Here is a 25,717-nt window from a genome sequence, read left to right on the forward strand (position 1 = left end):
ACGTTTGAACTTCTGCACGCAACTGGGGTTTACCGTAATTTCTCGTGTATAATGTGCACCCAATGTATAATACGCACCCCCAAAGTTGACCTCAAAATTCTGGAAAACCCTTCAATTTATGTATAATGCATTTTTACAATGCATGATTTTCCTTCTACCCATATGATCAAAACATGAAGTACTATCTGTATTTTGGTAGTTTTTTCCAAGGATTATTCTGAAGTGAAGCACTTTATTTGAACACATAATACTTTATTTTTATTTACTTGCTCTTATTTTGAAATTCACAGCCCTACTTTAATTTGGTAAATGAGAAATGTTGATGTTGATCGCCCAATTTTAATTACCCAGGCAGAATTTGTAAGATGGGTACAATTCTTTAAAGAAAACAAAGATTTTCATTTTATTTTGATGGGATTAAAGTTAAACTGTCAAGCATTTCAGAAAAGCATTATCATTTAAACAAAACATAACCATAACCAAGATGGCGCCAGGTTCACCTCTTTGTCAACAAGTCAGTGAGAAAATAGTCGAACAGTTTAAGGACAATGTTCCTTAACGTACAATTGCAAGAAATTTAGGGATTTCATCATCTATGGTACATCATATCATCAAAAGGTTCAGAGAATCTGGAGAAAGCCGAAAACCAACATTGAATGCCCGTGACCTTCGATCCCTCATGCGGCACTGCATCCAAAACCGACATCAATGTGTAAAGGATATCACCACATGGGCTCAGGAACACTTCAGAAAACCAATGTCAGTAAATACAGTTCGGCGCTACAGCCGTAAGTGCAACTTGAAACTCTACTATGCAAAGCAAAAGCCATTTATCAACAACACCCAGAAACGCCGCCGGCTTCTCTGGGCCCGAGCTCATCTAAGATGGACTGATACAAAGTGGAAAAGTGTTCCGTGGTCCGACGAATCCACATTTCCAATTGTTTTTGGAAATTGTCGACGTCGTGTCCTCCGGGCCAAAGAGGAAAAGAACCATCCGGACGTTTATGGAAGCAAAGTTCAAAAGCCAGCATCTGTGATGGTATGGGGCTGTGTAAGTGCCAATGGCATGGGTAACTTACACATCTGTGAATGCACCATTAATGCTGAAAGGTACATACAGGTTTTGGAGAAACATATGCTGCCATTCAAGCAACGTCTTTTTCATGGACGCCCCTGCTTATTTCAGCAAGACAATGCCAAACCACATTCTGCACGTGTTACAACAGTGTGGCTTTGTAGTAAAAGAGTGCGGGTACTCGACTGGCCTGCCTGCAGTCCAAACCTGTCTCCCATTGAAAATGTGTGGCACATTATGAAGCGTAAAATACGTCAACGGAGACCCAGGACTATTGAACAGCTGAAGCTGTACATCAAGCAAGAATGGGAAATAATTCCACCTACAAAGCTTCAACAATTAGTGTCCTCAGTTCCCAAACTTTTATTGAATGTTGTTAAAAGAAAAGGTGATGTAATACATTGGTAAACATGATCCTGTCCCAGCTTTTTTGGAACGTGTTGCAGCCATAAAATTCCAAGTTACTGATTATTTGCTAAAAACAATAGTTTGTCAGTTTGAACATTAAATATCTTGTCTTTGTAGTGTATTCAATTAAATATAGGTTGAACATGATTTTCAAATCATTGTATCTGTTTTGATTTGTTTAACACAACATCCCAGCATTATTGGAATTGGGGTTGTACATATATACAGTCATATGCTCCCCGGGCGCTTCAGCTGCCCCCTGCTCCAGTGTGTTCCACTAACGTGTATGTGTTCACTGTGATGGGTTAAATGCAGAGAACAAATGTCATGTGCGTGCATGCATGTTCATGACAATAAAAAACGGTGATTCTTCTTCTTAAAAAAAAAAGGTGATATGTACCTCTGTCATATTGAAATGAAATTGTAGGCTACACCTTTTTCATAACCTCTCGGTGGCATGCTAGAATGAGGGTACAACTTTTTCATAACCTCTAGGCGGCGGTGGCATATTGGAATGAAAGTGTACAGCTTTTTCATAACCTAGATTGCGGCATACATTTATAAAATGTGAAAGTCTTTCATTTTCTCTTATACCTATGTATAATGCGCACTATTGACTTGACAAAATGTTTTGAGGGGGGAAAATGCATTATACATGAGAAATTACGGTAGTTTTATTGATAATGGCTTTTTTTTCCCTGTGCACGTCTTGGCCTCTGAGGGCCAGTGTGATGCATGCAATGAGCTACACACAATAACAAAGAAATAAGAAGTCACGATAAAATATTATCATACCTAGTTTTTTAGAGTTTGAAGAATATATGCCAGTGAGTTTTATGTTGCCTGTTTGTATGTGGTTATACAGCGTATACCAATATTGATTATTTTGAAAGATGTATGTCGGGAGTTCATTGCTAATTTGCGTTAGCTCGTTAATGGTGTTTTTCATTCATTTTGTGTATTAGCTTTGAGCTAGCGATTTCTGTCAATAAAAACAAAGAAAGGAAGGCTGTGATGCATTTGAACATTCAATAGGTGTAATTCATTTGTTATGTGAGAAAAAAATCTGAAAGTGGGACGTCACATTGTCATTTGAAAGATAAATTGCTCTGTGGGCCAATTTGTTGCACATTGCTTTTGTTCATTGTCATTTGATTCATAGTGTTTTTTTGTTAATTGCCTCAATCACGCTATCACCAGTGAGCACTTTCTCTTTTTTTGTCAGTCAAACAAAGAGCAAAAAACAAGGAATGTATGCAGTTTAAAGTGACTAGTAGTGCGATAATATGGGATAATGTTGATTGTGCAAATGTTGCATATACTCCTCAGTCAGTGTGCAAGTGGTGCAGATGCTACTCTGGCATCAGTGGCCAGTATTGGTCAACAACAGCATGCAAATAGTGCAGCGTGGCGAGACTAGGACAGTGAGTGCACGAGTAATGTATAATTGGCCTGACAGAAATGTGACGACAAACTCAAGACAAAATTGGCAGCATGTTGTAATGGAATTGTAGGTTAGGTGTTTAAGAAGTTGATGGCAAGAGGGAAGAAGCTGTTGGAATGTCTGCTTGTTTTAGTTTGTATTGTTCGGTAGCGCCTACCTGAGGGAAGGAGCTGGAAGAGCTGGTGACCAGGATGTGGAGGGTCCAAGAGGATTTTGCACGCTCTTGTCTTAGTTCTGGCAGCGTGCAAGTCCTCAAGGGTGGGTAGGGGGGTACTGACAATCTTATCAGCAGTTTTTATTGTCCGTTGTTGTCGGAGTTTGTCCTTTTTTGTAGCAGCACCAAACCAGACTGTGATGGAAGAAAACACGACTGATTCGATGACCGCTGTGTAGAACTGCCTCAACAGCTCCTGTGGCAGGCCGTGTTTCCTCAGAAGCCGCAGGAAGTACATCCACTGCTGGGCCTTTTTGAGGGCGGAGTTGATGTTGATCGCCCACTTCAGGTCCTGAAGTGACTGCAATTCAAGGAACTTGAAGGTCTCGACGGTTGATACAGGGCAGTTGGAAAGCGTGAGGGGCAGCTGTGGCGAAGGATGCCTCCCGAAGTCCACGATCATCTCTACAGTCTTGAACATGTTCAGCTCCAGGTTGTGTCAGCCGCACCACAGCTCCAGCCGCTCCACTTCCTGTCGATATGCAGACTCGTCACCGTCTTTGATGAGGCAGATGACAGTGGTGTCATCTGCAAACTTCAGTTTGACAGCCGGGTGCATTGAGATGCAGTCGTTCGTGTAGAGAGAGATTAGCAGCGGAGCAAGGACACAACTTTGTCTCTACGAGCTTGGCACCCCTGTTTTGGGGTATTTTCTCCCATTCTTCTCTGCAGATCCTCTCAAGGTCAGTCGGGGTGGATGGGCAACGTCATTGGACAGACATTTTTAGGTCCTTCCAGAGATGTTTCGATTGGATTCAAGTGCAGGCTCTGGCTGGGCCACTCAACGGCATTCACAGGCTGGTCCTGAACCCACTCCTTTGTCATCTTGGCTGTGTGCTTTGGGTCATTGTCGTGTTGGAAGGTGAATCGACACCCTCGTCTGAGTTCCAGAACTCTGAAGCAAGTTCTCTTGAAGAATTTCTCTATATTTGGCAGCTGTCATCTTACCCTCTATGCGGACTAGTCGCTCAGTTCCTGCAGCAAAAAAACATCCCGCAGCATGATGCTGCCACCACCATGCTTCACAGTAAGGATGGTGTTAGCCAGGTAATGAGCAGTGCCTCTTCTTCGCCATATATGACGCTTGCAATTCAGGCCAAAAAGTTCTATTTTGGTTTCATCCGACCAGAGAATTTTGTTTCTGAAGGTCTGAGAATCCTTAAGGTACCTTTTGGCAAACTCCAAGCGGGCTGCCGTGTACCTTTTAGTGAGAAGTGGCTTCCGTCTGGCCACTCTACCATAAAGGCCTGATTGGTGGACTGCTTTAGCAATGGTTGACCTGGATGGTTTGCCTATCTCCGCAAGGGAAGACTGGAGCTATGCTTTGATCATAGAGTTGTTCACCTCTCTGACCAAGGCCCTTCTTCCCTGATTACTCAACTTGGTCGGACGGCCAGATCTGGGAAGGGTGCTGGTGGTTCCAAACTTCTTCCATTTCCGAATAATCAAGACCACAGTGCTTTTTGGGACCTTCAATGCTGCTGAAATTCTTTTGTATCCTTCCCCAGTTTTGTGCCTTGACACAATCCAGTATCCGAGGTCTGCAGTCAATTTCTTAGACTTCATTGCTTGGTTTCTGCTCTGATATGCACTGCCAACAATGAGACCTCATAGGTGTGTGCCATTCCAAATGATGTTCAATCAACTGAATTTACCACAGGTGGACTCCATTCTAGTTGGAGAAGCATCTCAAGTATGATCAGTGGAAATCAGATGCACCTGAGCTTAAGTTTGAGTGTCATAGTGTCATTTTTTTGATGAAAACTATACTGAAATCAGCTTTAGAATAAGTGTGTAACAGCAAAATGTGGAAAACATGAAGGAGTGTGCATACTTTCTGGTGGCACTGTATATGTACCCTGTCATTTACTGTCGCAGAGCTGCCAAATGTTATGGAACGTCCGTATTTTGTTACGGAAATCACAGAACGCTGACTCATTCTGACCATAGCACTGATTGTTTTGGATATTGGGGGGATAAAAATCCAACGTCCGACATTCGCGGCCAGTACTCCATTGTGTCAGGCCACCATGACGAAAATGTCATAAATGAATTCAATGAAATAAACACTATACTACTTTATATATATATATATATATATATATATATATATATATATATATATATATATAAAAGAGGGGGTATGGCTGCTTGGGGCATGCTATTTTATTATGCCCCCCTAACCACCGGCTGCCAAGTTGTAGAGGTAAAAGTTCTCTTTGCGTCTGGTGTCAACGCATTGTAAGTTACTAATCATCGCCTCTATGGTAGTGAATAAACTACACTTTTTACCATGCATCTTACACGTATCATTTTTGTTATCACGGGGGGCGAGGAGTTGGTAGGAAAAACGGAAAACCATGATGCTAATTAATAAGCTATCGTGTCATGAAGTCGCAAAACACAGAATTAAGTGATTGGGTGATACAATACACTTGTCACATTGGTCTGGCGGGAACTGTGTTATAGCAGAGAGTAACCAAGTTTAAACAACAAAATTACAAGCCAATGAATACACGAGCGATATAAGTGTAAAATAATTCACGGCTTCACAAGATGCCTACTGAACCTGAAATGAATTGTCACTGGAGATGTCATCTGAGAACGGGGTCAGGTTAAAAGTATATTATTATTAATAATAAATATTGGTAATATAAGATAAGATAACCTTTATTAGTCCCTCAATGGAGAAATTTTCATCATTTCAGTAGCAATAGTGGATGTAGGAAATGTAAACATCGAAGAAAAGACATCTATACAAGTACGTTCACGAAATAAAGATCTAAACTATTGTCAATGCATAAACTATCCAATTCAATCCATGAGCAGTGTTATTTTTTTGCAAAGTAGTTTTCATTGATTTTTGAGAGCTTATTAAATCTAATTTAATCGACCCAAGTTGAAAACAGAATTGGTAAAGGTGAATCAATCCATAGACGCAGATATTTTTGACGAGGGCAGGTCAAAATCTCATACTTTGATTCTGGCTGCAACTATTTCCGCCATTACAGGGTTGATGCAACGAAATCTTACATCCATTTTCCATACCGCTTATCCTCACTAGGGTCGCGGAGGTGCTGGAGCCTGTCCCAGCCGACTCTGGGTGAGAGTCAGGGAACTGGTCCCCAGCCAATCACAAGGCACACAGACAAACAACCATCACACTCACATTCTCACCTATGGGCAATTTAGATAGTCTTCAGTCAAACTGCCATGTATGTTTTTGGGATGTGGGAGGAAACCGCAGTCCCCAGAGAAACCCCAAGCAGGTACAGGGATTACATGCAAACTCCACACAGGGGAGGCCGGATTTGAACCCGGTTCCTCAGAACTGTGAGGCAGATGAGCTAACTAGTCGTTCAGCGTGCCACCAATAAAAACATTAAAATAACAAATATTGTAATAAGTAATAATTTATGAATGATGATGATTATAGAGTAATGATTCTTGTATTAATGTCGTGCAATTGAACAGCAGGCAGAATTATTTTTATCCTATTACAAAATACAATGGTGTCTCGAGATTTTTCTTTCCGTGAGCATACGCTTATCTAAAAAAACATCTTCAAACCATTTCTCCATTAAAGTGAAAGGAAATGCAATTAATCTGTTCCAGTCACTCAAAAGACAGATGACAGTAAATTGTAAAATAGTCATAAAAAACATAATAGATGAGAGTAAATATAGGCGGCACGGTGACCAACTGGTGAGCACATCTGCCTCACAGTTTTGAGAACTGGGTTTCAAGTTTGCTTGTTCTCTCCGTGCCTCTAATCAATCCAAAAGTCTCACACATGCTAACAAAAACTAGTTTAATTTGCGTGCCTGTACCTTTAAATGCGCCGCATGTGTGTCTGTGTGTGTGTCCGTCCCTCTCTCTCTCTCGCTCGCTCGCTCACTCTCCCTACACTCGCTCGACTCCCGGCTTCTGCTGTGCAGGAAGGCTGTGTGTCTCATCAGCGGTCCAAAAACCTTTGTTTTACATCTTTTACAAAAAAAAAACAACAACTTGCAATTGTGTACAAACACACAGTAACAACATTTGCACCCCACATTTTGCATGCTGATCGATCTGCTCTAAGTGATTCCTCCACATCAAATGATCCTGTCTTCTACAGGCGTATCTCTTGTCCACGGCTTTAAATTGCCGTTAGCCCGCGTGGCGGTTGTGTTTTCCATCGCACGATTGAAGGAGGCTGTGGTTGTTTCAAATACATGTGTAATTCTCTTTGTTTTATAGTTAGTTTTTAAGTAAACTCAAACTGGTAGTGGCAAAGTACAGCTTGAAACGTTTTTTTTTTTTAAAGAATATTTACTAATTATATCAGCCAAAGTGGTGCTTGTTGTCAAGTCAGTGGAGCCCCCTGCTGCCATACAGCACTCGTTTCTCAAGTTTGGGCTCGCGAGTCATAGCAAAAACCCAGCCAATGGATGGCTCGTATCTCGAAAAACCCGTAAGACGAGTCACTCGTATCTCGAGGTACGACAGTTTCTGCAATAACCTTCCCGCGTTAATGTTGTTGACAAAATATGGAAATTTGGACAAACTGTTCTGGAAGTGAATTTCTATAGGTTGGCAGCTCGTTCCTAAAGTCAGCTGGGCTAGATTCCAGCTCACCCTGTGATAGGGACCAAGCCCTGCTGCGAATACAGAATATCTGCGTGTAATTGCTGACCCCCCAAAAGGTTTATAATTGTCTAAAGATACCACAAGACTGAGGCAAAGCAATACAGAGCACAAAAAAAGCGAATAGATTAGTTTTTCAACAAATAACAGAGGATAGGTTCCAAATAAAATCTGCTTGGTAAACTATGAATATGCGGAGGAACGCTGTTCCCCATCATTTCTAGAAGGCATGTGCTGCCCATCATGATGACTGTGAAGTAATGGACAGCTGTCACATGGTGTCATCTCTTCAGGTTCTGGTTCTGGGCAACAAGCGGGATCTGCCAGGAGCTCTGGACGAGAAGGAGCTCATCGAGAGGATGTACGAACACCATGAACCGTATGAACGCCAAGCCCCACCCTGGATGCCAACAGCTTCTTTATTGTGGTTTGTGTATGTGTTCTCCAGGAACTTGTCGGCCATCCAGGACAGAGAGATCTGCTGCTACTCCATTTCCTGCAAGGAGAAGGACAACATTGGTAACACACACACACAATGTCCTAATTTCTCACACTGCCAGGACTCACATACAGTGCCGTTTGGGGAGAAAAAAGTATTTGTCCCCTTCTCAAATTCTTGTTTTTGCAGAGTTTCTTCACTTTAATGCTTAACATCATCAAACAAATGTATCAAAGATAACCCAAGTAAGCATAAAGTTCTGTTTTTGACTGGTGATTTTATTTATTAAAGAAAAAAATATTCAAAGCTACCTGGACTGTGAAAAGGTAATTGCCCACCTTAAATCATGAATTAACTGTGGCAGTCACATTCTTTGGTTCATTTTCACTGACCACATGTAAGACTAATTACTTCCAGACCCGTTCAATCAAGAAATCACTTAAATAGAACCTGTCTGACAAAATGAAATGACAAAAAGATCTCAAAAAGCTGCAACAAAATGCCACGATCCAAAGAAGGTTAAGAACAGATGAGAAATAAATTGATATCGATCGGTCAGGAAAGGGTTACAAATCCATTTCTAAAGCTTTAGGACTCCAACGAACCGCCATGAGCGCTATTATCCCCAAATGGAGAAAACATAGAACAGTGCTGAACCTTCCTAGGAGTGGCTGGCCTCCAAAATTTACTCCAAGAGCACAGTGACGACTCATCCAAGAGGTCACAAAGAATCCCATGACAACATCTATAGAACTGCAGGCCTCCCTTGCCTCAGTTTAAAGTGTAAATGTGAAGTAATGCCAGATAATGGTCATTTTTGTTAGATGTGATTCCTTATGTATTTATATATTGATATTTGTTAGAAACATCACTGAAAAAATCCCATTTACTGTAATTTCTCATGTATAATGCGTAATCTTTTCCCCCAAAAAATCTTCAAAAGTCAGTTGTGTGCATAATGCGTAGCTATAGTAAAAGTCTGAACATTATTTCACAGTGAATTGAGGTATATTACTAGATATATATTTTTAAATAAGACACATAAGTTTTAATATAAAATGATCCTACAAGTTTGCATTCTGTTGAGGTATACATTAAAAATACTAAAATGTATTTACTCCTCAATAACGTGTTTAATATCATGGCTGCGATGCACCCTGTTTACTTTTGACATTGCGGCTTTATAGGGCTTTTATTTTCCCCTTCCACGTGCATATTGACACGTGACCAGTCTTGCATAATGCAAAAACAACGAGAGAGGTAATGTGTCTGGAGGCAAAAACAAACAAACAAAAAAAACTGTAACGATGGCAGCACTGTCAAAACATGGCTGCTTTTTATCCTAGGATGTCCCAGCATGCGTAATATCGTTGTATATTGTTTTTAAAATGCTGTTTTATGTCATTCCCTTAAATAGTTAGAATAATGTCAATGTAAATAGACCTTGTGTGTGTTTATCCCCCCCACCTATCTTGTCTTCATTTTTTTTGTTGCACCAGGATTGAAGGTTTGCCTCCAGACACATTACCTCTCTTGTTTTCACTGCCATTGTACAAGACTGCTCACGTGACTATGAGCATATTGAAGGGGAAAATAATACCCTATGAAACCCAATGTCAAAACCAAACACTATTGCGCACCCCAGTGTTGAACACATTATTAAAAGCAAGTACATCCCAAAATAAATGATATAACTGCTTAGAATTGACTAAATCACCACTAACTTTTACAACATGTAACCAAATGAATGGATAGAAAGTCATGGTTGTGTGTTTTACATGGGTAGCAGACATTTCTTGATTTTTGGGGTCAACTTTGGGGGTGCGCATTATCAAGAGCATATTATAGATGAGAAATTATGATAGTTTAATTTTGAATTATTTGATGACTTTTCCAAAGTTGACTTGGGAAATTTCAATTCAAACATGTCAATTCAAGGAAAGAAAAAAAAAAAAAAAAAACCTTAACATTGGGCTAAAACCTAACCGTAGCAACTTTACGTCACAATGAATTGGGACAAAATTCCCATAAACGTCTCACAGTATCACAAACACTAACCTTGTGCCTCATCAATGGGTAGGGAAAGGAATCAGCGTTTTGTAACATTTGGTTCCATCTGTTAATTTTTTTTTTAAAAACTACTTTTCTTTCCAAAATGCTGAGTTCCATTGCGTACCCTTCAAAATAAAAGGCTACAAGCTTAAAACAGGAAGTCAAGTTAAAACTTGCACATATACACCATTTGATGTGATGAAACAGACCCAAATAACTATTTTAACAATGCTATATATAACTTTTAGCTGAAACATTAATTCATGAATATTACGTCAATTGGGTTAGTTCCAATCACGTTGTCTTTAGTTCATAGGTTTGATATTATTAGTGGTTATAAAGAACCTCAAGTCAAATGTTAATTTCAGTCTATGCTGCGGGCTGCTAAGAAAATGGATGATCATATTTTTGACACCTTTTATTTAAACCATGCAAACTTCTTTGAACCAGCCCCCAAAAACAATCGGAATCGAGAATCGTTTGGAACCGGAATCGAAACAAGGAACTGGAATCGGAACCGGAATCGCTCAAATTCAATTCGTTTGTTGTGGCAATTCTCAGAACACATCTGAGGTGTTCATCACTCAGCTGGGATCCATAGAATGTTTTGTTGGTGTTCATCATACTCAAAGTCTGTTCACACACACATGTAGAGCCCAACACCATCAGCATCCTCTGTGCCATCTTCCGGATTTTGGGAAATGTGTCTGCGCTTAATGAAGCATAAAACGCATCCAGTTTAACTTCTCTTTTAAGACAGTATCACATTGAAGATCAATCAGTTCCATCTGCAGCTGCCGTGGCGCTGTTTCAGTGTCTTGTGTGACTGAATCTTGGATGGCAGTTTGTCAGATAAAGGTGTTTTGCTGAGCCTGCAAGCTTGATTTTAACCACTGAGCCATAGCCATCAATGGTTCCTCAACAAATTAGACATACAGCCTTTAACCGGACTTCAGTGAAAAGTATTTAGTAGACCATTCTTTATTAAACATTCAGCACTCACTGTCGACTTTTCTTTTATAGAATCAGAATCATCTTTATTTGCCAAGTATGTCCAAAAAACACACAAGGAATTTGTCTCTGGTAGTTGGAGCTGCTCTAGTACGACAACAGTCAGTCAATTGACAGAGAACACTTTTGAGACATAAAGACATTGACATAAAACAGTCACTGAGCAATAAAGGGTTGCTAGTTATCTGGTAATGCCGGTACATTTATTTTTTATTTTTTTGAACAATTGTGCAAAAAGATGCAGAGCCCTCTAGCACTTAGAGCAGTTCGAATGACTAATATTGTAATAGTCCGGTGCAATGACCATTGTGCAAAGGGTGCCGAGACTTCAAGGAGTGTATGCAGTTTAAAATGGGAAGTAGTGCGATAATCTGGGACAATGTTGATTGTGCAAATGTTGCAGATACTCCTCAATCAGTCTGCAAATGGAGCAGATGCTACTCTGGCATGAGTGGCCAGTAATGGTCAACAACAGATATGCAAAAAGTGCAGCGTTGCAAGACTACTACAGTGAGTGCACGAGTAACATATAATTGGCCCCACAGAAATGTGACAACAAACTCAAGACAAAACATTGCCAGCATGTTGTAATGGAATTGTAGGTTAGGTGTTTAAGAAGTTGATTGCAAGAGGGAAGAAGCTGTTGGAATGTCTGCTAGTTCTAGTTTGCGTTGATCGGTAGCGCCTACCTGAGGGAAAGAGCTGGAAGAGCTGGTGACCGGGATGTGCAGGGTCCGATAGGATTTTGCACGCTCTTGTCTTAGTTCTGGCAGCGTGCAAGTCCTCAATGGTGGGCAGGGGGGTACCGACAATCCTTTACGCAGTTTTGATTGTCCGCTGCAGTCGGAGTTTGTCCTTTTTTGTAGCAGCACCAAACCAGACTGTGATGGAAGAACACAGGACTGATTCTGCCGCTTTGTTAATCCTCTGTTGTTTGAAGATGCGGCTCAGATACTGTTCATGGATGGTTAACGCAGAAGTCAGAGGTGTGGTTGTGGTCGCGGGTGCGGCCGGGTGGGTGTGTGGAGTGAAACTGTCCTTTTCAAATCTGCAGTAGAAGGTATTCAAGTCGTTGGCTAGTGTGCTATTGTTCTCAGCTTGGGGGGGATCGTCGCTTGTAATTTGTCAGCGATTGGAATGCGTGCCAGACTGATTTAGTCGTTTGCGCTAAACTGTTTTTCCAACTTTGCTGCATAGATCCTCTTTGCAATGTTAATTTCTTTAGTAAGCTGGTTTCTAGCTCGATTATACAGGGCCCTGTCTCCGCTCTGATATGCATCTTCCTTAGCTTGGCGAAGCTGCTTAAGTTTAGCAGTGAACCACGGCTTGTTGTTGTTGAATGTCTGAAATGATTTTGTTGGTACACAAACCTCTTCACAGAAACTGATATAGGATGTGACAGTGTCCGTATATTCATCCAGGCTGCCAGCTGAATTTTCAAAGACACTCCAGTCTGTGCAGTCTAAACAGCTTTGAAGTTCCATCTTGGCTTCATTGGTCCACTTTTTGACTGTTTTCACTGTAGGCTTCGCACATTTAAGTTCTTGCCTGTACGTCGGTATTAAGTGAATTAAGCAGTGATCAGATTGTGCAATGAAAGACATTTTCTTTCATACAGACACAGTCATGTTGAAGAGTCTCTCTGATTTGTTCATGACAAAATATCAACACAGTCAGGCCTCTCTTCCTGGCCGCACAGCGCTGCTTAGTCTCGGTCAATTTCGAGGGTGTTCTTCCCTGGCATGACCATGACGAAAAAGGCGAATGACTGGCTGCTGTAACAAAATATGAGATGGGACACACTAGGTTTTCAATTGTCAATAAAGTCAAGTTAGCACTAACGTGACCTCCCGCAGCCACCTGTTCAGCAAAGGGTGTTTCTGTCTAGTCCATACCTTCTGAGTTCTTCCTTACATCTGATTAACTAACTCGTTCAAACAAAACCCCCAATGTTAAGGTATAGTTAACCTTTGTTCTTAACCTTCTACTTACGGTCGTAAATGTTCTGCAACCATCCTGACCTCAATCTCTTCCGATCAACCATCTGCTCCCCCTATCGTAAACTTGCAAGTCGTAAATTTGGCCCCCCAGCCGGGACCCCTGCGTCCTGTCGGAAACATTTACTATGGTCATTTCCCTGCTAATTTAGGGGCTCTGTGACAAAGAAGTACTTCTCCTCGGGTTCTCCTGTCTACTATGAACTCGAGTAGTATTAACTAGTACCTATTAATTAATATACTGTGCTCTATTACCTTTCTTAATGTATTATTACTTTATGCCGTTCATGATCAACGCCTTCAATGAGCCTCCCCATCCACTATTGTCCTACTCTTCTAAATCACTCTGGCTTAGACTTAACCAGCCTCTCTTCAAAGTTTATCACCTTCAAGCCTCTGTTGTCCTACTTTACCTCTGAACTCCCTTAAAAATGACTGTGCCTGCAAAAAATCTTTTTTTTTTTTTTTTTTTTTAAACTTAATTGGACTACCTTCACTTTGTGCAACAGAATACCTCCCTCTTATTTTACAATTCACTCTCCCATCAACTGTTCAAATTGGTTGTAACAAGGAACTGAGTCTATACATCTGGGATTAAAGTATTCTCCAAATGGATCCTTGTACCAGAATCCAAAGACTACTGGAATAATGTTCACGCAAGATAGAATACAAAGATACAATGTTGCCAGGGCAAATGCTGCTGTCTGTCTCATCACTCTGCACGGCAGGTAGGGTTGGTCACCGAGAACTGATTGGAACCCGGACTAACATTGCGTTTCTCCCGGAATTGTTCAAATTGAAATGTCTGTTCCCAGTGTTGAGACCTACAGTCCGCTGACCCCGAAGAAGAGAGTGGCAAAAACATCTGAAGAAGCACACACACAAAAACGTGCTTGTGCCCAATGGCGGCGAAAATGTCTAAACTTGGTTTCAGATGACCAGTTGCCTCAGTGCAACACTTGGAATAAGATTATATTGTGCAAAGGAGGCTTTCATGATGTGTAGAAGTCTGACACTGTCGCTCCAGCATCGTTAAGTTGCACAAGTGAACACCTCTGCTTTTACCATAAGTAACCTTCAGTCAAGTCAAATTGGGTGAGTGAAACAATAAATTGCGTCTATGCCAACATTGAGGCAGCTAACAAGATAAACAGTTGATTGCAGTTTAACATTGAGCTAAAACCTCAAGGGTCAAACTAGCAACTTTACATCACAATGAATTGGGACAAAATTTACCACGTAGTCTCACAGTATTACAAACACTAACGTTGGGCCTCAGTGGTGGGAAGGTAAAGGAATAAACGTTTTATAGGCGTTGGTTCCTGTTATTAGTCTTCTTCCTACCTTCTTGGTCTACTCTCGTTTGCAAACCTCACCGGTGCCGTGTGAAGTTACTTTTTGTGCCAAAATTCTGGGTTCCGGGTGTACCCTTCAAATTAAAAGGCCACAAGCTTAAACAGGAAGTCAAGTTAAATTTGCACATATAACTAGACTTTACACCGATCTGACACCGGCCGATAATTAGCATTTTATACTGATCGGCCGATCAGCTTTACGTCTTTTGACATAGTACTGTAAATATCTGACAACCAAAAATGTTATTTTTAAAAAACTTCAGCGGTGTGGGACAGACAACACGTCTGAGACAGACAACATGTAATGGGTGGATCAGACTACAAGATAAATTTGGTCTTTCACGATTGCACTATGTCAGACTACTGCAATAAAATCTTGTATTCCGATACCACCACATCCCGTTTTTTACGGTCACTGGGCTTCATCTTGTCAACTCAAACTCGACCGGATACACTCGTTACCACAGTGAAGACAACCATAATGGATCACGCCGTGTGTTTATAAGAACAAAATGGGGTAAAACAACATGTTGGTGGTCACCGGTGCTCGGGAGAGGACGTTCGTTTAAGGCTTGCTTGAGGTATGTTCACATACTTTTAATACGATACCGTTCGCAAGCAGGCAACAAAACATTATGTAGCCTAGCAAGCTAGTGCTAGCACTAATGGTTGTAAGTGAACATGCAGGCAACAAAAATGTTATGTAGCCTAGCAAGCGAGTGGTAGCACGAACGGTTGGACGTAAACATGCCACCGTTCTGTCGAATTATGCTCTAAAGTTTCAATGTGGGTGAAGTCATTTAATTAAAAATTAAGTAATTTAATTACAGTAAGTTAGCACCCATTATTTCTGTCATCTAATGTTGGTTTGACCTGACTGATTAGAATACACGATCTGACTAGAGCAGTGATTTCCAACCTTTATAGAGCTAAGGCACATATTTTACAATTGGAAAATGTCACAAAAAGTGGATACATTAATTACCGTATGAACTTCCTGCCATCTAATAGAAGACCATTCATTTGTTCTGTCTGTCACTATGCATCACTGGCATAAATAGATGATGAAAGATACATTATTTATTGTAAATATAATTTTCTGAGCAATTAAGTGCACATGTATATACAATAAATTAACAAGTCATTTAAATAGACACATTGCTCCATCTTGTGATCGGTTATCATTTTTTAAAACTCGCTGAACGGTGATCGGCCCCAAAAATCCTGATCACGTAAAGCCTAAGAACAAGTACTCCAGATCATTTCCCCTGTACATAATGCAAATTAGGCGCCATCTCATAGTGTTGGTGGTCACTGCAATCACCATAAATCTCTCTTCTCACGTATTTTCCTTTTTCCTTCCTAAATCCCCGGAAAGTCGCTATGTTAGAAGAAGAAGAAGAATCACCTTTTATTGTCATGAACATGCATGCATGCACACGAAATTTGTTCTCTGCATTTAACCCATCACAGTGAACACATACACGTTAGTTGAACACACTGGAGCAGGGGGCAGCTGAAGCAAATGTGCCCCTATGTCTCCTACTTAAATTAGCGACACTGGAAATATTGCTAGCTAACGAGCAAAACAACTTGACATCCCCTCCTGACACGTCCCTCCATTTTATGAGAATGGAAAGAAATTAATTTACTGTACTAATTTATTATTTTATTTCTGCTTACCGTATTTTCACGACCATAAGGTGCACCGCATTAAAAGGCGCAGTCTCGGTTACGGGGTCTACTTCTGTATTTAACACATACATAAGGCGCACCGTATTATTGGGCGCAGGCATGGTAAAACATACGCTAGCTTAAAACATACGGTAGCATGCATGCTCGATAAAACAATGTTTTTAAAAAGGCAGCGGGAGCAAAACTGAGTTTGGTTGTACTTTATTGAAGTATTTAACAATGTACTGACGTTATTTGTTTTATCAATCCTCATCCACGAATCCATTAAAGTCCTCATCTTCTGTATCCGAAATGAACAGCTGGGCAAGTTCTCCATCAAACACGCCAGGTTCCCTCTCGTCATTGTCTGAGTCAGTCTCGTTGCCGTGCGGCTTCTTAGAAATGATGGCAGTTTTTACGAAAGCTCGAACAACAGTGCAAGCAGACACGTTAGCCAAAGCATCCACAATCCATTCACATATGGTGGCGTAACTCGCCTGGCACTGCCTCCTAGTCTTACTAAAGCTGTGTTCGCCATCTGTCCATCCATGGCTCCCACGCCGCTCACAACTTCACTTTGAACGCCCTGTTTACACGGCTGTCCAGCGGTTCATCAAGCCTCCCGCAATGATGGCAAGCTCCGAGTTATTGCCTTGAGTCGAATGGTGACTGTAGAGACGCTTCTCCCGGCTGTTCTTTGCTCATTAATCCATTGCTCGTGTTGGTCTTCCAACTCAGGCCACCTCGCCTTGTTTCCGCGTTTTGTTTTTCTTTTTTTTTCTGGGAAACTCGGCTTTGTCTTCTTGACTTGGCGAAGCTCGTTTTCCTGCTTCCTCCACTTGCATTCTCTCGCGGCTGCGGCTGCTCGATTCCCATGTTCCTCCGTGTAACTAATAGCTAGCAGTTTAAACTGTTTCTTGTTTGCGTGTATCTTCGTAGGTTCCATTTTCGGGGGTCCTTAGCCAAACCGATGTACATACCGGAACTATATACATACTGGGGGCGTGTCTTTAGCCTCCTCTGTCACGCGCACCCTTCCCCTTTATGTCCGTATGCTGTCCTCAAGTCACGTCCGCCTTCCTCTATATAAGCAGCGTGTCGGCAGGAAATGCTCCCAGTCAGTCAAGTGGAGCGCTCATTAAAGTCACACAATAATCACAGTTTTGCAGTCCAGACTTGTCTCCCATTGAAAATGTGTGGCGCATTATGAAGCGTAAAATACGACAACGGAGACCCCGGACTGTTGAACAGCTGAAGCTGTACATCAAGCAAGAATGGGAAAGAATTCCACCTACAAAGCTCCAACAATTAGTGTCCTCAGTTCCCAAACGTTTATTGAATGTTGTTAAAAGAAAAGGGGATCTAACACAGTGGTAAACAACGACCCTGTCCCAGCTTTTTTGGAACGTGTTGCAGCCATAAAATTCCAAGTTAATGATTATTTGCTAAAAACAATACAGTTTATCAATTTGAACATTACATATATTGTCTTTGTGGTCTAGTGAATTATATATAGGTTGAACATGATTTGCAAATAATTTTATTCTGTTTTTATGTTTAACACAATGTCCCAACTTCACTGCAATTGGGGTTGTGTGTAATAAATAATGTTGAGAAAATAGCATTTTTTGTATGACCAAACTCCTTTTTACAGTAACTTGAACAATAGTTGAACAAACTATTGTCCTGATTTCAAAAGTAGTTATCCATGAATTTCATGTTTACTGTATATGTGATACTATGGTGAGGCGATGAAACATTTATATGGTTTCACAGTCATAACGGCTTTCTGAGCGAAACCATACCAACAACGTGGCCTGTGACAAACATGTGACACCCCTGGACTTTACAGTATGATATGCTTCTGGCTGCCAATTTAGGCGGTGTTGAAAACCAAGCACCTTATTTTGTTAATGGCACCATGTTGCAGTGCTCGGCAACTTCCTGTTCGCCCCCCCCTTTTGACTTTCTGTTTCCTGTGTACAGACATTACTCTCCAGTGGCTGATCCAGCATTCCAGGACAAAGAGGAGTTCCTGAGAGTAGACAACCTCAAACCTCCCCGCTACACCTACTTGACCAAGCCCTTCCCCCCCTCATCCCTCCATTTTCATGTTTGTTTCCATGTTGCATAAACTACACTATCCATGAGCCCCCTGCACCTCACGTGACAAGCTCCAAGATCGTGGCAAACACACAGGAAGCAGGAAACCTCACAAATAAATCCCGGCCCCTCCTGGTCTTCCAATCTCAATTAACTAAGTCAAGTTTTTCTTAACAAAAAAAAGAAGCAGCAGCGTTTTAAACTTTGTTGTCAGGTGACATCAGCATGTTGGCCATTTTGACTCATCCTTCTCGAAACCACGAGAAAGATGAACTTTGTTTCGTCTTCTCATTTTCATTTCTTCACCTTTCTCTTGTCTTTTTCTGTTTGTTTCCTTCCCTTCAAAAAATGTTTTTATTGCATTCTTGATTTTGTCTTTGTAAGATAAGAATAATGACAATAATGTTGATAATCTTTTCATGTGGAGCAACTTTTTATTTGAGTTTTGTATTTTTATGATTGTTATTGTGTTTTTGACTTATTGGACACCGGAGTCGTGATGATCATGCTATTTATCTCAATAGATCAGCCTAGTTTATTTATCAATCATTTGAATCAGACCCGTCGATTTTTTTGGGGAGATGTCGGCCATTTTAAACGTGAGCCGCTTGTTTCTTCGGCAGCGCAACATGAGAAATGTAGAAGTTGGGTTCACGTTCACTTAATGAATTAAGAAGAAATGTGATGGGATGTTGTGCTCAGGAGACGCGGTGTGAATTTTGTCTAACTTCTCGCCAAAATAATGCATCAAATGAAGTGTGTCCACGGTAACAAAAAAAGCTTTTTAAACTCGTAAGAACAGAATGAACGTAGACGATGTGGGCTTTTAGGTGAAAATGCACAACTGAAATGAGAAATTAAAGTATGACATGAAAACTTGTCTTTTCTTCCTTGCGTACCCTTTATTTTGAAGGTTACTATTCAATATTCACTAGACCAGTTGAGTAGAAAGTGTGAGATTTACTGGCCAAACTTCTTGAAGATAACGCTAGTAGAGATTGAGATTTAGTGTCCAGACAATTTAGTGACCAAACAATTGTCCTCGAAAGTAACACCAATAAAATAATTTTGATTTAACCACCTGTTCTTGAAGGTTTACACCAGTAAAATGATTGTGATATTAAAAGATTGTCCTAAAATAACTTTAGATACAATGTCCTCACCACATTACGGTCGTGTCATCGAAGGCAACATCAGAGGAAACGAGATTTACTGATCAAATGACTGTCCTTGAAAGTAACATGAGTAAACGAGTAAAATCTTTGAGGTTTACCTGCAGTGTTGGGGAGTAACGAATTGTATGTAATGAGACTATGTAATTACAACATTTCTGTAATTGTAATCCATTGCATTACTGGAATAAAATGTGTAATTAAATTAGTTGGTTTTGGAAATTGCCATGATTACATTTTTAGTTAGATTTGAAGAAAATGCTGCCAAAGCTCAGATTGTTTTTCACATCACCTTCTAAAGCCGACACTTGTGATTGGCTTTCTGATCATGTCATGTGCCATTCTGCCATAGTATCAAATATGAAAATTTTCAAAATATGACCTTCAAGCCGGCACAGAACACATAAAAGAACATTGACTTTCACTTATTCACTTATCAGGGTTGTCAAATGAAGCATTATTGTCTAAATTGTGCACATTGTCAGTAGCTCAACATCGTATGGTGGTTTTCCAAATGCTGTAGCTGTTCACATAAAATGCAAGAAACACTTTTATGTCCATCATGTTTGCTATCAGTTTATGATTTGAAGAAAAAAATGTGGTTAATTCCAAAATAATAATCTATGGTTTCAATCCACTCTTTTAGCGATAACATTTAACAGTCATTCAAAATTAAGAAAAGTAATCAAAATGTAGTCCAATGTAATTAGACTGAGAAAATATTTGAAATAGGTAGACTCCTATTACATTTTTAACAGGGTTACTTGTAATTTTAACCAACTACAATTCCAAAGTAATCTCAAGTAGACTTGACTTTTGTAATGGTCTTCTGACCAGACTCCCCCAAAAGACCAGTAAACAAATTCAGCTCGGGTTCTGACCAGAACAAAGAGGTCAGCGCATATTACTCCAATTCTAAAGTAGAATTTAGAATATATTTTAAAGTTCTCCTGCTGGTCTATAAATCAGTAAATGGTGTAGGTCCAGAATACATGAAAGAAATCCTAATGGAATATAAACCCAGTAGGGCTCGGAGATCTACGGACTCAGGTCAAATAGTGGAGCACAGAGTCCAAATCATGCTGCAAACAAATGGACTAAGTTGCCAAAAGAAGTGACAACAGCCCCAAGTGTGAATGTTTTTAAGTCCAGGTTAAAATCTCTTGTTTCTTTCTCATGCTTTTTAGAGCATTTCCACTTTTAAATGATATTTCTTGCACTGTACACGGTTTTAATTGTACTTTTATTTTTCTCTTTGTTTTAAATGGTGATAAGCTGTTTTTCTTCTTTGTTTTTAAATGCTTTTAATCATGTAAAGCACACCGAGTTACCTTGTATATGAAATGCGCTATATAAATACATTTTCTTTGCTTTGCTTCCCAACAGTTTACCTGTCAAAGACTTCCTTCTTAAGGTGACACGAGTAAAATCGTTCTCTTGAGCTGCAGTGTGAGCAATGGACCAGCAGGAGGCAAGACACGCACATTAAGTAACGTTTATGGTTTTATTCAGTCATAATTGCAAATATAAACACTATTCCAGTATATTTGATAAACAACCAGACACACTGGTGATTACAGCAGTGATTCCCAACCAAGGTGTCTTGGCACAAGTGTGCCATGAGAGCTCAGCGATCAGCAGGGTGCTGCGGGAAATCATGCAATTTTTACTTCATTTGTCCCAAAATTATTATTTATTAATCACAAATATACCTTTGCTCATCTGTGTCAGTGACGAATAGTGACAGGCAACAATTAAATGTTTGCCCATTGGATGGCAAATCTGTGTGGTATTTCAATTTGTGAGTAAATTGAGATGAGATCATTATTTCAGTATTTCGAATGTAAAATGGGTACCTTGGCTCCAGGGGTGAGTCTAGGTCGAGTACTTTGGATGGGCTGAGCACATGACCTAATTTTGGAAATTGCCCTTCTGAAATTTGATCGAACTATTTAGACCTTGAAAAAATAGGGCTAGCTTCGCCACTAATAGATAATTCATTCATTCATTCAGCTAACGTACTGCGTATCCTCACTAGGGTCACAGGCGTGCTGGAGCCTATCCCAGCTGATTCTGGGCGAGAGGCGGGGTACACCCTGAACTGATCGCCAGCCAGTTGCAGGACACATAGAAACAGGTCACCTTTTGATTTGAAACAAAGACAAACTCATTATAATAATGTTTTTTTTTTTTCTTACAGTCTCTCACTTGCACCTGGCTGACTTCTTAAAAAAAAAAAAAAAAAAAATGCTATTTTTTTTACTTGAAATAAGTAGACAAAAAGTTTACCAAGGGAGTAAGTTTTTATGCTTCTCTGGCAGTTTTTTCATCCATCCATTTCCCCTTCTCATTAGGGTCGCAGGTGTGCTGGAGCCTATCCCAGCTGTCTTCAGGCGAGAGGAGCGGTACACCCTGAACTGGTCGCCAGCCAATCGCATGGCACATATAAACAAACAACCAATCGCACTCACATTCACACCTACGGGCAATTTAGAGTCATCAATCAACTTACAACAATCAACAACTTACCAAACCCACGCAGGCATCGGGAGAACATGCAAACTCCACACAGGCGGGGCCAGGATTTGAACCCCGGTCCTCAGAACTGCAAGGCAGTGCCAACCATCTGCCGTGTCGCTGGCAGTTTATTTTATTTTTGTTTATATTTTTGTTCTTGTTTTTAAGTGATTAATTCAAATTGCCTAAGTGGTATGGAGAATGAATCCATGAACGAATGAATCAAATTGCCTAATTAGTCTGTTAGCTAAAAACGCATACGCCCCTGCCGAGTCAGTGCCGACACATAACAGAGCAATTCAAGAGGAGACATTGAAGCATCGCCGTGTGGTCAGCTGTCATTTCATTGATTGCGTCAGAGTTGTATAAATCAAGCATGACCTGGTCATGAGCGTTAACACAGCTGGAAATGTGTGTAGCGGTTCTGACCATAGATATGAAGACTATACGCCAGCGCGCTGAAGCAGCCTTGGCTACCTGACGTGCCTACTTGGCAGCCATATTGGGGAGGTCGATGTTCCCTTCAAAGGCAAGGCATCGACATTGAAATTAAGTCATAACTTGCTCCTTTGCTAACCTATTTTCACGAGGTTTACTGTTTTTGTCAATGCCAAAGCGTGTGCTATCACCAAAACGAGAGGAAAATATTTAGTTTCTAATTATTTTGAGGATGAATTCACAGAGTGGGTCAAGGCAAGTTTTGGGTGGGCTTGAGCCCAGACAAAATAGGGCTGGCCTCGCCACTGCTTGGCTCAATCACGGTTGGAAAACACTGGATTAGGGTCCTCAAAATGTGTTAATAAATTTGTAGGTTACTTGATCGACCAGCGGGGGGCGTCTGCGGGTCCGTTTTGGTTACCTTCGACCCACCAGTCGCGTCCGATGAGAACTTTCTCACACGCTCAAAACAACAACAGCACAAATAAAGAAACTTGTCTGCTCGTTTTAGTGCTGACGTGATCAAACTGATAAAACGTTCATCTCGCCTTCCTTCATCCCTCTGCTGGTACATCCCCCTCAATCCTCCGTCCTGTCACAGTGCCAACGAGAGCCTCCGCTTTTCTTTCACTGTGTGTGTGTGTGAAGGAGGCCCAGTGCACTGCTTCCTGTCCCAAACAAATTCGCTCGCCACAGCGACCCTGTGATCATTGTCATGACAACAGTAGCCCTCCTCGAAGGGCATCCCCCTGCCTCTTCCACATCCCTGCTTTTCCCACACAACAAAACCAACAATGTGCTCCTCGCGCACGCTGTGTGTGTGTGAGTGACAGAGACCTGTAACATCAAAATTAAATAAAATGATAAAAAAAATAACAATAATAATGTAACGGCGGCACGGTGGCCTACTGGTTAGAGCGTCAGCCTCACAGTTCTGAGGACTGGGGTTCAATCCCCGGCCCCGCCTGTGTGGAGTTTGCATGTTCTCCCCGTGCCTGTGTGAGTTTTCTCCGGGCACTCCGGTTTCCTCCCACATCCCAAAAACATGCATGGTAGGTTAATTGACAACTCTAAATTGCCTGTAGGTGTGCATGTGAGTGTTAATGGTTATTTGTTTATATGTGCCCTGCGATTGGCTGGCAACCAGTTCAGGGTGTACCCCGCCTCCTGCCCGATGACAGCTGGGATAGGCTCCAGCACCCCCGCGACCCTAGTGAGGAGAAGCGGCTCAGAAAATGGATGGATAACATGTAACATGAATCATGCTCAAGCCCACCCAAAACTTGTTTTACCCCACCCTATTAATTCCTCCCAAGATACGAGTGACCCGACTTACGAGTTTTTCCAGATACGAGCCATCATTCCGCACAATATTTGGTTTGACTTGCGAGCACTAACGAGATACGAGAGCTTTATGGTGGCAGTAAACTCAATTCAACTCACTTCACAATAAGCACCACTTTAACAAATGGTGAACATTTCATTAAAATAGGCAATTTAGAGTCTTCAATCAACCTAGCATGCATGTTTTCGGAATGTGGGAGGAAACCGGAGTACCCGGAGAAAACGCACCCAGGTACGGGGAGAACATGCAAACTCCACACAAGTGAGGCTGGATTTAAACCTGGGTCCTCAGAACTGGGAGGCAGATCTGCTAACCAGTCGCCCACCATGTCGCCTATATACTGTGTGTGTGTGTGTGTGTGTATATATATATATATATATATATATATATATATATATATATATATATATATATATATATATATATATATATACATACACATACATAAAAAGAAATAAGTATTTAGTCAGCCATCAATTGTGCAAGTTCTCCCACTTGAAAAGATGAGAGAGGCCTATAATTTTCATCATAGGTATACCTCACCTATCAGAGACACAAAATGAGAAGGAAAAAAAAAAAATCCAGAAAATCGCATTATGCAAATTATGGTAGAAAATAAGTATTTGGTCAACAACAAAAGTTCATCTCAATACTTTGTTATATACCGTTTGTTCCTCCATGCAGATCTCTTCTACAGAGCAGTGATGTTTTGGGGCTGTCGCTGGGCAACACAGACTTTCAACTCCCTCCAAAGATTTTCTATGGGGTTGAGATCTGGAGACTGGCTGGGCCACTCCAGGACCTTGAAATGTTTCTTACAAAGCCACTCCTTCGTTACCCGGGCGGTGTGTTTGGGATCATTGTCATGCCATGTTTCATCTTCAATGTCCTTGCAGATGGAAGGAGGTTTTCACTCAAAATCTCACGATAAATGGCCCCATTCATTCTTTCCTTTACACGGATCAGTCGTCCTGGTCAGCCCCAAAGCATGATGTTTCCACCCCCATGCTTCACAGTAGGTATGGTGTTCTTAGGATGCAACTGAGCATTCTTTCGCAACACGACAAAAAAAACAACTCAAAACTCAACACGACAAGTTGAGTTTTTACCAAAAAGTTCTATTTTGGTTTCATCTGACCATATGACATTCACCCAATCCTCTTCTGGATCATCCAAATGCTCTCTAGCAAATTTAGATGGGCCTGGAGATGTACTGGCTTAAGCAGGGAGACACTTCTGGCACTACAGCTCTCTGCAGGTCATTCACTAGGTCCCCCCGTGTGGTTCTGGCATTTTTTATCACCGTTCTTGTGATCATTTTGACCTCACGGGTGAGATCTTGCATGGAGCCCCAGATCGAGGGAGCTTATCGGTGGTCTTATAAGTCTTCCATTTTCTAATAATTGCTCCCACATTAGATTTTTTCACACCAAGCTGCTTACCTATTGCAGATTCAGTCTTCCCAGCCTGGTGCAAATCTACAATTTTGTTTCTGGTGTCCTTTGACACCTCTTTGGTCTTGGCCATTGTGGAGTTTGGAGTGTGACTGTTTGACGTGGACAGGTGTCTTTTATACTGGTAACGAGTGGAGGACAGAAGAGCCTCTTCAAGAAGAAGTTACAGGTCTGTGAGAGCCAGAAATCTTGCTTGTTCTTAGGTGACCAAATACTTATTTTCCACCCTAATTTGCTAATAAAGTCTTTAAAAATCAGACAATGTGATTTTCTGGATTTTTTATTTATTGATTTTTCTCATTTTGTCTCTCATCGGTGAGGTATACGTATGATGAAAATTACAGGCCTCTCTCATCTTTTTAAGTGGGAGAACTTGCACAATTGGTGGCT

At 41.0% G+C, this 25,717-nt stretch overlaps 1 protein-coding gene across 1 annotated transcript in view; it reads left to right on the forward strand.

The window, feature by feature from the left end:
• The window catches only part of LOC133411471 (ADP-ribosylation factor-like protein 8A), a 36,060-nt gene extending 16,265 nt beyond the window's left edge, over nucleotides 1-19,795 (forward strand). Inside the window, exons 5-7 of the mRNA XM_061693905.1 lie at nucleotides 8,064-8,131; nucleotides 8,219-8,289; nucleotides 18,285-19,795. Coding sequence (XP_061549889.1) covers nucleotides 8,064-8,131; nucleotides 8,219-8,289; nucleotides 18,285-18,337 — 192 coding nt within the window. The 3' untranslated portion in view covers nucleotides 18,338-19,795. The remainder of the gene's footprint in view (nucleotides 1-8,063; nucleotides 8,132-8,218; nucleotides 8,290-18,284) is intronic.
• Nucleotides 19,796-25,717: the final 5,922 nt, after the last annotated feature.

Source organism: Phycodurus eques, chromosome 1 (genome assembly GCF_024500275.1).
Source record: "Phycodurus eques isolate BA_2022a chromosome 1, UOR_Pequ_1.1, whole genome shotgun sequence".
Classification (NCBI taxonomy): domain Eukaryota; kingdom Metazoa; phylum Chordata; class Actinopteri; order Syngnathiformes; family Syngnathidae; genus Phycodurus; species Phycodurus eques.